The sequence below is a fragment of the Prionailurus bengalensis genome, chromosome A2 (assembly GCF_016509475.1).
Source record: "Prionailurus bengalensis isolate Pbe53 chromosome A2, Fcat_Pben_1.1_paternal_pri, whole genome shotgun sequence".
Lineage (NCBI taxonomy): Eukaryota > Metazoa > Chordata > Mammalia > Carnivora > Felidae > Prionailurus > Prionailurus bengalensis.
In genome coordinates, this window is record NC_057348.1 from 74,966,521 (window position 1) to 74,982,719 (window position 16,199).

The window sequence follows — 16,199 nt, forward strand, 5'->3', positions numbered from 1 at the left end:
CTTTTGCCTCTGTGGACATTCATTTGTTGAGATCTGAGTACAAGGTAAGGGACAGCATCACAACTGAGCCTTCATATTCAGTGTTGATGTAATAATGGTCAATTCCACATTTCTAACTCTTTCCCTGAGAGAGTCCTTGTTCCGGTTAGGGTTCTTTGGGGCACTGGCCCCTGGGGAGCCCCAGCCAGTGAAGGTGCCCAAGTTATTTCTCCTTCCATGTCAGCAGATTCAGACTCATTTGTTTTAAGACGCTCTGCTGGATCACAAATCGCATGACTGGCAGATGTGTTCAAACTTGTACCCGTATTTCATGGGCACCATGTTTCCTGAGAGCTGTACCAACTCTGGAAAGGGAGGGTGGTGGAGAGGTTAAGTGCGTGGACTCTGAACTCCAAGTGCTTGGGCTTAAATCTTGGGTCTATAGCTATTTGAACTCTCTGTGCCATAATTTTCTCATTCTAAAATGGAGTTACAGTGACCTGTCTCCTAGGTTGTGTGGACGACATAATTATGCTGGGAACATGCAAGTCCCCAACAGCATCAGCATCCACTGTTGGCAGCTCTAGTTTAGAAAAAATCGAGAACGCACATGCACACGCACACACGCTAACAAGTATGACACTCATTTCTATGTGTGTGTGTATTGCTACAAACATGGGTGCAAAACAAAACGTTCAGGGTGTGGTAGGTGGGGAAAAATAAAGTGATTGTATATGTTCTGTTTTCATTAATGAATGCGTTTAAAGCAAAAACGTTTATATATTAGAATGAAAACAATGTCTCATTTCAAACTGGGGAGGATTTTTGTTTATTTACAATCACCTTCTGTTTGGTGGGACAGGAGTTTTCTGAAGCAAGTAGAGATTCCCACGTGGAACCTACATAAGACCCACCAGATACAAGGAAGCAAAAATTTAATTTTGATCTACTCCTTGAGTCTCAAGAATTTGATCAGACCTCCTTAGGACAAAGTCTCTACATAGAGATCTGGAACTGATCTGGAACTGTTTCTGCATGTGGAAAGCACGGAGGCAAAGGGCAGACTAGCAAATGACCCAGAGCCGTGTGGGCTGATTTCAGGGCCGGGCACTCCTAGCCAGTGTCCCCCGTGGCTTCCGATCCTCAACCCCTCCCTTCCCCAACCCGACCTGGGCAGCCCTGCGGGCTCTGCTCTGCACCGGCAGGTGCAGAGAGGGGGAGGGCGGTGGTGCAGGGGACAGTGTGGGGGGCAGGAAGGGGCTGCTGTTTTGTTTTCTCAGGGTTTTTCTGGTCTATTTGCTCTATCAAATGTGGTTGATTCGTGGAAAATGCTTGAAGTCAAACCGGCCCCTACTGGTTGGGGCTGTGCAAGCGGTGGCTGGGGTGCTGCATGATAAATTAAGGGCAGTTAAACCACAGCCAACTTTGCTCACTTCCAAAAGGTCGCAGCTGATGAAAGAAAAATCCATCTGCGCACACGCATATGATTGCTGCCGAAGATATTCTTATTCCGTGGTGAAGGGTCCCTATTTTATACCAAGTTCATTCCAAGTAGCTGCTACCTGAGTTGGGAGCCTTATGACCCGGACTGATGAGCCGCTGTACTTTAGTCCTCTCTGATGACACTGTTCTGAAGGAAGCAGAATGCAGACTTCTTGTAGCCCTAGCCAATCCTGATATTCCACGAAGAATCTGCACTTTTTAATGGCATGTGATTTACTGAAACCCATGTCTTTTAGTCTCATTTCTCAGTGTAGACAGGCTGACACAAGACCTGTGCCCATGAATCTACTAGCACAGGTAGGCTGTAGATGTTCAACAGAGAGGTGCTTCTTTCATCACAAGAACACAGACATATGCAGGTGCTGAGTCAAGTGTGTAATTGAATGTTGACTCATCCAAGTCCCTCTACAGGACAAATGACTGTAGAGTCAAGCTTAATTCGAGCAAGCTTAATAGAAGACAGGCACATCAGCTAGGTGGGATGGGGGTCCAGCAGAGGAAGGCTGTTCAGCAATGTGAACACAAAGAGCAAGTGTCCCCACCCCTGCTCCACTGGAACATGGTACAGAGAGGGTACCCAGTCCTGAGACGCAACCTGACCAGTCCCTGGGGAAACAAAACTCTATTGTGGACGTCAGTGCTTTAGGCTTTCAAGGTTTGACTTCACAGAACATCTCACCATAGATTTCATTCCTCTTCTTCTGTGCTTGGGCGCTAACCTCTGGGTGAGCCTTGGCTTCCATGAACATGGGCCACATACTACTGGTTCAGCCTAGCCTGTGCGGGACTGAGCTCTGTCTCAGGATAAATTATACACTGACATGCAGCATAGGCATCTGTTGGCCTGTTATATATGAGACTCCACTCCTGAGACAGGAAAATCTAAATGTGACTATACCACTGAGTTGTTTAGATTGAGTCCAAATTCTAGAATCTGCAGACCCTCCTCCCCTTTTCTCCACCATAAAAAGCTCTTTCTGGTTAGGCCTCAGGGTTCCACACCCTTTCTGGTGGCACTTCTGTCATTTGGTTCATTCTCAGAACAAACACAGATGGAGTTGATCTGACCTGCACAATGCACATTTGACCCTGTCATTACATTCCATAGTTATTTCCTCAGGAAACATCTCTGACACAAGAATACTTGTTTTCCATTATGTACATTTTCCCTCTAAAAATTAGAAAAAACTTTAAACGTCTGAGAGCAGAAAAATATGTTAAATAATTATTTTATTTCTGTGAAATATTCTATATCCACTTAAAATCATATTTATATCATGTATACATCACAGAAAATTATTCACTTAGGAAGGAAAATCAAATATGCAATAAAAAACAATATATTGCATAGGAATATATTTATAAAAATAAAAACATAAATACATCCATGCAAATCAGAAAGACAAGAAGAAAATAACCAAATGGCTTCAAGCATGTCTGCATATTCCAAAGTTTCTGCAATAAAGTGACTGTATTCTTTGTAAACTATCATTTTTAAAACAATGTATACATATATTGGCAGTATGGCCACCATAATGGGAAATCACAAACAAAAAATGAGCAGGGGAAAAAATGAAACTGTCAACACGGGTGTGGCTGAATATTTCGAAGGGCAGTCTGTGATTGTTCTACAAACACTTTTACAGAAAGTATGTATTAGTCTCAAAGTCAGGGAAGATAAAAAAAAAAAAAGTCGTCATGAGAAACCAAGGTACAGGTTAGGGATAGAGCCTCCTCATGCACAAAGGAAGCAGCCTGCCTCACGGCTGCTTTCCTCTTGTCAGATAAGACACCTCAAACAACACATTTTTTTTTCCCTTCTGAGAGTGTCTGCCTGCTTTAGAGCCAAGAACAAATCTGGCACAGGAGAATGAACAGAATCTAAAGAAAAGATTGCGTCCCACATCTTAACCTCATACATGTCACACAGTTCAGGTGACATTTGTGGTGACAAAAATAGACAAAGGTATGGCTGTTGGAAGCCTTCACTTTCCAGCCTCTTGAATGGCTGTAGACACACAGGGGCAGATGAAATGCCTTCCCACTTGGACACGAGCCCGGGGAAGATGGTCATGACACGTCTTCCTGTTTGTGAGTTACTCTCCACCTGTCAGCTTAATGGCACTTGAGCCCCAATTCTGATGTCTTGGAATTACTTGAGAGTCCTAAATAAACCCAAACATTTAATTAAAATGTATGCTTTGCATAACCGAAAAGTGAATGTAAGCCAGGTCTTTTGGCTACGGTCAACAAATCATCTCCTTGGACACCAACTGCAAACTGGACTAGGTCAACAAAGACCATTTCTGTGGTTGGAAAATGTCCAAATTCATGTAACAATCTGAGGCATTTTTATGCTGAAAAGCTGCAGATCAGGGAACAACAGTGGTGCTCTGGTCTAGAGGGACTCCCATTCCTCCCCCTGCCTCCCAACACCCGGTTCCATGGGCGTGAAGGTTCTTCCAAGATGGGACAGGCCATGAGGACTGGCAGCAAATCCCACAGTGTAAGGGAGCTCAGATAATTTGGGGTGGGGAGTGATGTGAGGATGAATCGAGAGACTCAGTGGTGTGCCGGCAGGAAGGCAGGGGCTGTGCTGGCCTGAAGTTGAGGTCATGGCTGCAGCAAGCGTGTGCTTGGCTGAAGCTGTGTGCCTGCTTAGCAGAGACCCGAAAGAGTCCAAGCCAGCCACAGACTCTTGTGTGACCCTGAGGTGATGGGCATATGCAGAGGAGCTGTGAAAATACTCAACAAAAATTTTAAGCCGGGAAGACTTATACTTTTGCACATAAAGTCTATGTGCTAATTGCCTAAAATATGAATATGCTACCCAATCTATACACAATAATCATTTGGTAAGGGTCACAATCTTAAGGTGCTTGAACACAATCCCTAGTTAATCTTGGCTACGACTAAGCTATGTAGACAAAGGTGTGATCTCTAGGAAGCTAGGCTACAAAATAAAATAACTAAAAGAAAACAAGAGAGTCATGAGCAATCATATACGGCAGGGGATATAATATCACAGATTTAGTCCAGGCAACTCACTGAGCCTACAAACAACATGGAAAACAAACTTTTGTGGAAAAAGGAGTTCATGCAATATATTTTCAGCAGCATAGTTTTCAATAAAAAAATACAAAGACAGGCAAAGAATCAGAAAAGTGTGACTATTCTTAGGAGGAAAAGCCCCCACAACTCAACACACACGGTCCTTGAGTGTGTCCAGATATTTTCTTTAACAAAGACTTCAAAGCCGCTATTACAAATTGTGTTCAAGAAAAAAAAACTCTCTAGAAATCCATGCTTAAAGAAATAAAGGACAATATGACAACAAAAAGTCAACAAAGAGTTTTTCTAATGATAGATACCCAAATTACAGAACAGAACATATGTTTAAAATAAATAAAATCTATAATCGAAAGATTTTATACCTGAAGTGAAATATTCGCTAGAGAGCTTTAAATTGAGAGAGCAGAAGAAACCATCTCAGTATGAGGGAACTTGTTCCACCTAATAAAGGGCATCTCTGAAAACCCATATGTAATCATATGTAATGTTGACAGACTGAATGCTTTCCCCCCAAGACCAGGAACAAGACAAAGATGTCTGCTCTTGTCACTTCTAGTCCACATGGTATTGAAGTTTCTAGACAGTGCAACTCAGTCAAGTAAAGATCTCTATCAGATTGAAAAGGAAATACAAAAATGTATCCACAGATGACATGATCCTGTAGGCGAGTATTCCCATGGAATCTACATGCACACAAAACCAAAACTACACTTCGTGAACAAGGTTAGCAACATCACAAGGTACACACTCAAAGTACAGAATATCAGTTGTATTTCTATGTACTAACAGGCAAAATTGAAACTGAAACTGATGAAAGAATTCCTTTTGCAAAAGAACCAAAAATAATAACACATTTAGGAATCAATTTCACAAAAGACGAGCAAATCTTCTTTGTTGATAAATATAAAAGAAGGTAGAGAAGAAATTAAAAATATCAGAAGGAGCAGCACAGAGGAGCAGTGAGCCTAGTGGACAGACGGATGGACAGACACAGATTGATGGGAATGGGATGCCGTTTATATAAATGTAAAGATGTGTTATTCAGAGCAAATCTCAGGGCGTCGGGTGGCTCAGTTGGTTAAGTGTCTCACTCTTGATTTCGGTTCAGGTCATGATCTCACAGTGGGTGAGACTGAGCCCCATGTAGGGTTCTGCACTGACAGCACAGAACCTGTTGCAGATTCTCTCTCTGCTCCTCCTCTGCTCGTGCTCACTCTCTCCCTCCCTCTAGCAAAATAAATTAAAACTTAAAAAAAAGAAACAACCACATTTCTATAGTTTTCACAGGTACACAAGACACTAAACATATCAGTCAATCCTCTCACTGAGGCTGAAAACACAAAACAAAACAAAGAAACAAAACGGCTTCCAAGAAGGACCCATTTACCTACAACTCCCAAACACAGTGAGTACACAACTGGAAAAACAAGTTTCCTGCCAAGTATTTCTGGACTCTTCCACTGACCAGGCTGGGTCTTTCCTGTAACAGACTTCACTTCTCTGGGCTCCAGCAAGAATTATAAGGCGTATGACATACCTGTAATGGCCAGGAGGGGGCGCGAGAAGCCAGAGTAAGTACCAAGCAAACTACCTTAGTTTTTAAGCACAATATTGAAAACAAATGGTTAAGTATAACAACACCACGTTTTGCATTCAAAGCAACAGCTCAATGAGGACAGAAAATAATCCCTGAATCACAAACATCCAAGCAGGTTACCTGGGGCACGTACTTCCTTAACCTGAAGGTCTTGAAGTTAGTTCTTGCTGTGCTCTTAGCTAGACAATCTCAAGTATGTTACCTACCCTCCCTAAGCCTCTGTCTCATCTGCAGAATGGGATGAAGAACCCCTACTTTATGCAAGGAAGGAATCAAGATGTACAATGCTTGACATTGAATAAAGTATTTGCTGGATTAATGATTTTTCTGTTATGGCCTTTAAAAAATAGTCTCTCATGGGGCTCCTGGGTGGCTCAGTCAGTTAAGCATCCAACTTCGGCTCAGGTCACTATCTTGCGGTTTGTGGGTTCGAGCCCCGCGTCAGGCTCTGTGCTGATAGCTCAGAACCAGGAAGCTGCTACAGATTCTGTGTCTCCCTCTCTCTGTTCCCTTCCCTGCTCACACTCTCTCTCTCTCTCTCTCTCTCTCTCTCAAAAATTAATAAACATAAAAATAGTCTCTCACAAAAGGTAAGCAACTATTAATTCACAAGTGATAGAAGAATTTCTACTACATTTGACGTCCCGCACTAATAACGACTCTTCAAGAATAGCTTATGTTCTTTGCTTATTGGCACGTGAGAGATAGTCTTGAGTTCTGCTATCATTCTGAAATTTCCTCCTGGCTCCTTACTCTTTAGAGCTTCACAGTAACTCTATATATATGTTGAATTCTACGTATAGAAAATGGATGGTGTGATGGGTTTTGGAATTTCATAGACTTGGGTTTGAATCAAGGCTCCATTATTTATGTGATTCTGAGCAGCTGAAACATTTTAAGATTCCAGTTAGTTGATCTGTCAAATGTGGTTGGTATAACTACTTTGACATGTTATTATGAGGAACAAGTGGGTGTAAGGACCACATTGTACTTAAAACTGACTGATCTCATTTATTTACAAAGCAACCAACTCGGCCAAATCCCAGACCCAGGATAGATGAAGTCTCCAGAGTAGGCATTGTTATTCCCATTCACAGTGACTTTCCAAAGGACACACATCCTTCAAGTGACAGGTTTGGCCTGGAGCTGTCATTCTGTCCTTGTCAATGTAATAAATCTTCACAGACTCAGGAGGTGTCATTCAGAGCTTTCAAATGTCTCTGTTGGGCAGCTTCATGCTGAGAAGGACCTCTCCCCTCAGCCACCATGTGTCAGATCACAGCGTCAGCTTCCCAGAGAGCTGGGGCCCCCGGCTGGACCCCACGACTGGACCGCTCACCAGACAAGCGGGTCTGGAAGGCTGGCCACACATGGAGGTGTCTGAACGGGCAGGTCCCTGCAGGCCACGTGCACCTGGCAGCCACAGAGCCCGTGGGAAAGGCAGACAGGATGTGGAGCTTTGGTTGAGGTTTCCAGGCTGCCCTCAACTCTTCTGGAAAGTGCCCTGGCCCAGCCCCGCCCCAGCACCAGCAGGGGATGGGGCTGGTTTCTGGGAAGCTGCGGGCGGCCCCGAGCAGCACCGGGCCTGGGAGAGTGAACTGGGCCCTAGTGAGGCTTCCTCTCTCCCCCACTGTCAACCCCTGTTTTATTCCAGTGTGTTCAGTAGTCATTTGCATAGTCACATTCCCATCCATGTCCCAGCCCAGAAGCCCTTGGGTAGCTCAGTTCGTTGAGTGTCTGTCTTCGGGCTCAGGTCATGATCTCACAGTTTGTGCGTTCGAGTCCCACATCGGGCTCTCTGCTGTCTACGCAGAGCCCAATTAAGATCTTTTGTCCCCCCTCTCTCTGCCCCTCCCCTGCTCATACTTTTTTTCTTAAATACAATGAATCCACATTAAAAAAAAAAATTGTATATTTGCATTTTCCCCTTGCACTGACCTCTTGGTTGGTGACACTGTCAACATGAATTTTAAAATATAAATATAAATAAATTATAATCACCATTAATAATGCTAGGCCCAGAGGATATAATTTTTTTTAATGTTGATTTATTTTTGAGAGAGAGAGAGAGAGAGAAAGAGAGAGAGCACGAGCAGGGGAGGGGCAGACACAGAATCCGAAGCAGGCTCCAGGCTCTGAGCTGTCAGCACAGAACCCAATGTGGGGCTCGAACTCACAAACTGTGAGATCATGACCCTGAGCTGAAGTCGGATACTTAACCAACTCAGCCACCCAGACGCCCCTAGGTCCAGAAGATATAAACGAAGATCTTTTTTCATTCTCACCCTCTCCCCACTCCCCCCCGCCAGGACACGTTGCGCTCCACAAATAAACGCTGGTGTCAAAACTGTGCTCTTTTCTGTGCCGTAGTTTTATAGTTTCTTTAACATTTGTGGGGAGATTTCTCTTGTTAGTTTTTTTTGTTTAAGAATTCTCTTTCCATTCTAGTGTGACGGCAGTTTTATATTTTCTTAAGTGTCAACCATGACACGTCTGTCCCAGCAAGGATTTTCTGGGACCATGACACTCATGCTTGTCTGGGACAGTCTGCTCTCGGAGCTGCTCCTGTGACAGCCTCGCATCCCCTGCACGTGGTCCCCGAGCAGAGGATGGTCAGCCAGAGTCCTTGCCCTTCCTCCCTTCCGAGCTTCTGCGATGACACCTGTTATTGTACTCTTTTACAGAGTAGCAATTCTAGCATATACGGGGCGACATCTCATTTAATCGAGCGATCAGTGCGGTGCTCAGGTGTAGTCCATTTCCAATGAAGGGATTACTATTATTGCTGGTGCTCTTGCTCCACCATTTCTCAGCACCTGACCATTGATGGTTCCTCTCCCCCTTGTGGTCAGATCTGACTCTGCCTTCAGGTCCCTCCCACTTTCCCACCTCTCTCCCCAGTACCTGCAGGCACCTAAGGGACACAGAGCTCAGACCCTAACCTGCCCTCTGCCACCCACCCAGTCAGTCTCCTTCCAGCAGGTGCAGCCGGGAAGTCACCCTGGGCTTCTCTCCACAGGTGGGAAGCAGAACCATGCTGGGTCCCCTCGCCTTCCTGTGCACCCTCCTGTTTCCCGGTAAGTCCTGATTCCCTCCCCGGTGCGGGTGCGTGGGACGCCCTGAGGTTCCCAGCCTTCCTGTCTCACCTCTGTCCCCCTCGCAGGCAGCTGGGCAGCGATCAGCCTGGAGCAGCCCTCTATGGTCGTGGCGCAGGCAGGCCGCTCAGCCACTCTGTGGTGCAAAGCCAGCACCAAGGTCAGCTACATCCACTGGTACCACCACCAGGAAGGTGCGGCCCCGAAGAGGCTCCTCAGACTGGACATGTCCGGAACGTTTGTGCAGAAAGATGGGGGCCTGAAAGCAGACAAAGTCAATGCCAAGAGGGGCAAGGGTAGCAACAGCTGTGACCTGTCCGTGCTGGAGCTGGAGGAGAGCGACGAGGGCGTGTACTACTGTGCTGCCTGGGAAGCTCACAGCTGCACGTGCTGCTCTGCTCCCTGAGCAAAAAGGTTTCTGATTCCTCGGTCCCTGACTGCCTGGCACCTTCCACTTGCTCTGGATCCCTAGGGTTGCCCTGAGTCAGCCCTCAGCACCCCTGGCTGTTATGGACAGGCCATTTAAGATTCTGACCACATCCCCTGAAGAATGTGGGAATAAAATGTTGTGCAAATAATTTCAAGGCGGAGAGACTCTCTGGGGATTCCGCACAAAATGGGTGCAAGCCAAGACTGGAAGGCAGCTCCTGACTCCAGTTTCTAAGTTGCCACCCCGCCCACCGCTGGTTCCTGTGCAGAGAGAGAGACTCCTTGATCAGAAGCCCAGGAAACAGTGTGGCTGACTTCGCAGCACCCTCACCCATGCCTGGGGCTCACTCTCCTGCGGAGGAAATGATCCTCAGGGCAGGTGCATGCATCGGCCCTGGACGATACCCCGGGCCCTCCGCCTTCCCCTTCTCCTTGAAAGTGACTCCATATGGGATTTGGGGACCAGCTTCCCTGGACCTCTGTTCTCTCCTCTGTAAAGCGAAGAGGTTTAACTGCTACAATGTGTGACTGATTTCTGTATTAAAGCACAATTATACCAAAAATATATCACTATGTTCACTAACTTCTTATAAAATTAGTCAACTTCTTGACAAGAAGAGGAAGGAAGAGGAGGAGGAGGAGAAGAAGAAGAAGAAAAAGAAAGTAAGAAAGGAAAGAAAAAAGAAAAGAAAAACTATGTTACTGATCCTCCCACCCCAAACAGGAAAGCCCCTGCTGCTGGGGGGGGGGGGGGGGGGGGAAGAAAAAGCTCTCTGAGGAGGTCTAAGCTGAATTAAATACATTTTTAGTTGAAAATTCAAACTTTATGAAATTTCAGTTAAAATTTCAAATTTTTTTGGTAAAAATGATTACTGAACATCTAATGATCCTCAGTTTCACTAACTCCTCCTCTATCTCGCTGAGCTTCTGTTTTGTGGAGGGAGATTTGTATTTAGGACACGCCTGCCCGTGAAAGAGTCCAACTAACAGTGCAAGATTTCATCAATGAACAGAAACCAGGAATGGGATGGTCTCCAGTAGAATTTCCCACAGCGTTGCGCACAATTTCCTTCAGCAAGATTGTTTGGCCCTTTTATTGCCTGAAAACATGACCCACTTCATTTCATGAAAGATTGCTAGAAAATCAGCCCCATGTGTTCTTTACCTGGAAACTGAGAAAAAGATAGACTTTCAATAGGACTCTGTGTGTCCCCTTCTTTGGGGGCACAGATTTCTCTTCCAGTCAAAAATCAAGCATGGATGATGGGCCGTAAAGTGTGGATTCTGCCAAAAATTCTGTTTTACCCCCAGGATCCATGCTTCATGTTCTCTCCACCCCGCCTTGTGCACCAGGAGACTAACCCCTATGGATCACACTAATGGGCATCTTTGCTTGATCCATTGAATGCTGGCCAATGGAAGTTGAAGTTCAAAGAACCATCACATGTCCCCTGACAAAAGCATTCCTTCTTGGGGACCAGATTTCCAAGCCTGTGGATCCAGAGACCAGGGAGAAAAGAAAGAAATTCCTCCAGTGGGTTAATTGGTATAAAAGGAAATGGCCACTCTCACCTACACCTCTTGGGTCCCGAGCACAAATTCTCTCTCTGGGGTAGATGGCCCTATATGTTGGGCCCAGGGGAAGTTGCAGCCAACCCAAGGCCACCTGTCATGGAGGGAACCCTGAGCTCACTCTGCTCCCATTTCCCAGCCTCCTCCTGATGCTTCCATTGACCGCTTCCAAACAGTAACCAAAGGATAAGGAAGACCATCCATGCGGTCCATGAGGGTCCACCTCGTAAAGCCTGGGGCAAGGTAAAGAGAGGTAGACCATCCATCTGGAGGAGCAAAAGAATGAAATTCAAGCAGACAGTCAAATAAGTGGGTTATGTTTGCCCCTAAGTAAGTAAAAAATTTAGGGATTCGGGAGAAGATTTTATCTAGTTCCTTTTCATTTCACCTTCCACAAAACCACCAAGGTGCCATGTCTAACAGAACAGGATGTACCCTGTTCCTTCAGTAGTGAAACAGGAAACTGAGCAGGTGTTGACAGATTATCATTTAATTCTGTGCTTTTCCAGTTGATAAATTTAGTAGACAGAAGCATGTACATTATTTGTAAAGCTTTTGACCTTCAGAAAAAGCAGGGTTTCTTGGGTCTTTGCCAGCTTATTAAATCATCAACACCTAAGTAGAATAAAATGAATAAAGTAAATAGATCTCTGTGTAGATAAATGATTATAGTGCTTTATGAACCAATATTACAATGAATACAACTCTGTGTTCTTGATGTTTTTAATACAATAAACAAGTGCACAGTAGTGACACAATCCTAATTCTTATTAAATGAAACTAGATAAACATCTGCCACTTTCATAATGTCAACTACAATCCAGTCTCTTGCCTTTGTCATAATTGACCTATTTTTTCTGTCCTTCCTTATCTGCTTTCCTGCTATCTATGAGTCAACATTTAACTGTATCAATCACAAGCTGATCATTCCTAGCTGCAGTAATTCTGTAACCTTTATTTTCTTAACTTCTAAATTGAAGTTATAAAGGAATTACCAAAAATCTACAGTTATATTCTGAAAGTGGTAGAATTAGCATTTGCAGTCTGTGGGTCAGCAGATTGCTCTGATGGATTTTCTTGCTCAGCCAAAAAACAAAACCAAACCAGAATTAATTAGTTTATAACTACAGCGTAAAATGCACAGTCATTCTCTCAAGGAGCTCAGTTCCATAATAAATAGAAAATTCTTATTAGAATATAATAATAGCCATTTTTTAATGAGAATTCCTGGTGCAATAAGCACTTACGAAGCACTTCATGCATTTCTTGTTATGTTATGCCTCTGTATGGGTGGAAAGGGAGTGTGATGGCTATCAATCGTACCCGACCCCCAGATGTTACTCTAACTGTGTCCTGAAATGGCTGGTTTGACTTATTTAAGTATTGGAATGAATGAAATGGAATTCATGTCCATTTAGCTCCATGGCTGCCAGATAATGAGCTAGATGTTGTGTGTGTCCAGAAACTCATGTGATCATCATAAAAGTCCTGCAAAAAAACCTATGTCATGGAAGAAAGAATTGGTGTTTGGAAATGTTTCCAAACAAATAGTCCATGGTGTTTCTTTTTTTAATTTTTTTTTAACGTTTATTTATTTTTGAGACAGAGAGAGACAGAGCATGAACGGGGGAGGGGCAGAGAGAGAGGGAGACACAGAATCCGAAACAGGCTCCAGGCTCTGAGCGGTCAGCACAGAGCCCGGTGCGGGGCTCGAACTCACGGACCACGAGATCGTGACCTGATCCGAAGTCAGACGCTCAACCGACTGAGCCACCCAGGCACCCCTGTCCATTGTGTTTCAATTGCACTGTTAGGTCACTTTAAATATTCTTGGTGAAGGTTAACTTTACAAGAATACACTCTGGCACTTGTGGGCAAATACGGGTTGTCCCACACCTGCTCCCCAGGCCAGTATACTGGTCAAGACAGTATGAGGGTCCCACAAGAAGCCATGGCCAACGGGTCACTGTGGAAGAGTTCCTTTCTGGGCAGTCTGCCCCAGGACTCTTCCTGCAAGTGGAGAGGAAAGACGAAGAAAATCTTCTCTGTTTTGTGAACTGGTTTTAACAGAAAGTGTCATAGGTCGACTACATGGAGAACGCTCAAAATCCCACAGCCAGACTTCAGTAAACAAACAAATATGCAATGAGAGTGATGCTTTGGAAATTTGTCTCTGGCACAGTTTTTTCCCCTAATACATCATGTCACCTGGAGTCCTTCCTCTGTTCAGGCTAAACCATGACATATAGCACCTATAGAAGGAGATAGTGGCTTTGGCCAGCATAAGCTCCCGTTTTGAGTGAATCATGAGATAGTAAAGCTTAAAAGTCAGATTTACTTGATAAAGAAAGTGATTGTCTAAATTTCCAAATCTCCTGTTTATAGATTGGCGGGTAAGCCTGGTAAACTAGGAACACAGGATTTTACCAGAGGTGCTAGATGGAGATAAGGGGAGATGTGGTGTCATCAAGGTTAGCGTGTATGCTGAGAGAAAGGGCTAGTTCTGATGGCCGGGATGTGGTACTCAATGGTGAGGAGAGAGTAAGTGAAAGTTCCTTTTGGTTCCCTTGTCTCTGAGGGTCTTATCCCAGAGAGGATAGAAACTTCTTCAACAGAAACCCAAAACTGGGGTGCCTGGGTGGCTCGGTCAGTTAAGTTGTCTGACTCTTGATATTGACTAAGGTCATGATCTTTTGGTCATCAGATAAAGGCCTGAGTCCAGTTCTGTATTGACAGCGGTGAGCCTGCTTGGGATTCTTTCTCCCCGCCTCTCTCTCTGCCCCTCCCTCAAAAAAGAATAAATAAACTTAGAAAAAAAAAAATCCTAGACACATGGAGGGAACTTCTGAGAACATCTGGCTAATGTCAAACTTCTGGAACACGGCCCTGGAGGAACACCACCAACAGTGGAGACATCAGCACAGACCAGCCCAAACCAGCCCTGACTGTCCCCACGGGCTGCACAGGTAGGAGATCCATAACGCTTCTTAGCATCTCTGAGAGGGTCAGGGCGCTGAGGGGACCACAGGAGGCAGCAGCCAGGCTTTGGATGAGAAGCTGAGGTGGGAGCTTTGCATCCCACGGTGTGCTGTGAGTTGGTAGGGGTGGGTTCGGGGCTGGTAACTGCATAGGACAATTCAGAGGGAGAGGCTGAATCCAGAGAGCAGGGCCGAGGGCTGGAAGAGGGCGGCAGGGAGACTGTGAGAACTAACTCTCCTCCCGGGTGCAGTGATGGCATCCTGGGGTGAGCAGGAGACAGGGAGACAGAAGGATGTGGAAGGGGACAAAGGAGACAGAACTAGCCTGAAAGGGGCTGTTATAAACCAGAGAAAACTATTTTCTTTTTTTTTTAATTTTTAGCATTTATTTATTATTGAGAGACAGAGAGAGACAGAGCATAAGCATGGGAGGGGCAGAGAGAGGAGAAGACAGAATCCAAAGGAGGCTCCAGGCTCTGAGCTGTCAGCACAGAGCCCGATGTGGGGCTCAAGCTCACAAACTGCGAGATCATGACCTGAGCCGAAGTCGGACGCTTAATCGACCGAGCCACCCAGGCACCCCGAGGAAACTATTTTCAATTGGTAAGTTTAGTGCCTCTTCGAACATCAGAAGGAGGAAGAGATGACACGTGTGAGTTCAGCAATGACAACGCTCCCGTCCCCTGCCACACACCAGAGATGTAGCCTGGATTTGCTCTAACCACTGCACCCTGCTCAAGGTGCCCGCGTGAGGGGGGAGCGGGCACCAGTGGGGACCACAATCCATCCCGAGCCCTCCCCGCCCTGTACCTGGAGCAGGGCTGTGTGAGCCTGGAAAGAGCGCCTTTTTCTAATTTTCTGCCTAGGTTGTGCCATGTTTTAATTAGTAAAAAGGAGGCTTCTGTGCTATGGGAGACCCTGTTCAGGAAGAAGTAACTACAGAGTGGTGTGGACAAGGTACAGAGTTTTAAAAACAACTGAGTCCATGAAGCTTCCTGAGCTGAAAAAGATAAACTAGTGTCCAAAAAGAATCGTCTAAGAACCAACGAAAATACTGTTATTTGAATCTAGAAACCAAAGTTTACCTTTCAGAGCCTTGAGAAAATAGTCATAGGGAATGTAATAAAACAACAACAACAACCACAAAAGCCTTCATTTGCATAGACCCTGGTAACCCAAGGGGGTGCAGTGAGAGGAGGAGGTGAGCTGGAGCTTCTCCAGAACCTTCTTCTGTGGAGCAGAGAAGGGACGGTGTGAGGTTATGAGATTAGAAATCCAAATGCTTAGCGTGCAGCTTGGAGGAAGGACTTGGTAGTAATTATCAGTATTTCTTGTCCTTTCCACTTCTGCCTCCATGTCCTAGAAGGAAATAATTGGGACATTTACACACAAAAACCTTCCTTCATTCATTTTGTAATATTACTATCTGCACAAGATATACCTGTGTCTCTGTCTCTGTCTCCATCTCAATCTCTGTCTACGTATCTATGTCTATGTCATTATCTCTATCTCTATTTTTCTCTATCTCATCTCTAGCTCTAGCTCTGTCTTTCCCTCTATCTCTATCACTATCATCTATATCTATCCATTTACCGCCCCCCCCCCCATCAATCTAACTATCTGGAAATGGGCTGGTGGGATTGCTGTTGCCACAACCTGACCAATATTCCCCAGACAAATCAGAAATCTTATTACAATTTGCATGGAAGGGTGGCCCTTGCTTGACCCACTATTTTCTTCCCTGACACCAGCTGTCACACACACCTAACCCTGACCTGAGGCTTCTGGAAAGCAGGGTTCTCGGGTCTCCATCTTGTCCTTGGAGGCAAAGCCTGGATAGACAAGATGACCAGTTACAAGCAGTCATCTGTCCTTTTTCTGGGCTAATGAGCTTCTTCTTCGCTCTGTTCAGATTGTGTGAGAATCTTAAGAAATTATCCAATGCTTCCTATGAATATTTGGAGAAAAGTCTGC

At 45.1% G+C, this 16,199-nt stretch overlaps 1 gene segment (V, D, J or C); it reads left to right on the forward strand.

Moving 5' to 3' along the window:
* Positions 1–9,074: 9,074 nt before the first annotated feature.
* LOC122487723 overlaps positions 9,075–16,199 on the forward strand; it is a 190,485-nt gene continuing 183,360 nt past the window's right edge. The window contains 2 exon segments of the C gene segment in view: positions 9,075–9,228; positions 9,315–9,633. Of these exon segments, the coding sequence occupies positions 9,186–9,228; positions 9,315–9,633 (362 nt within the window).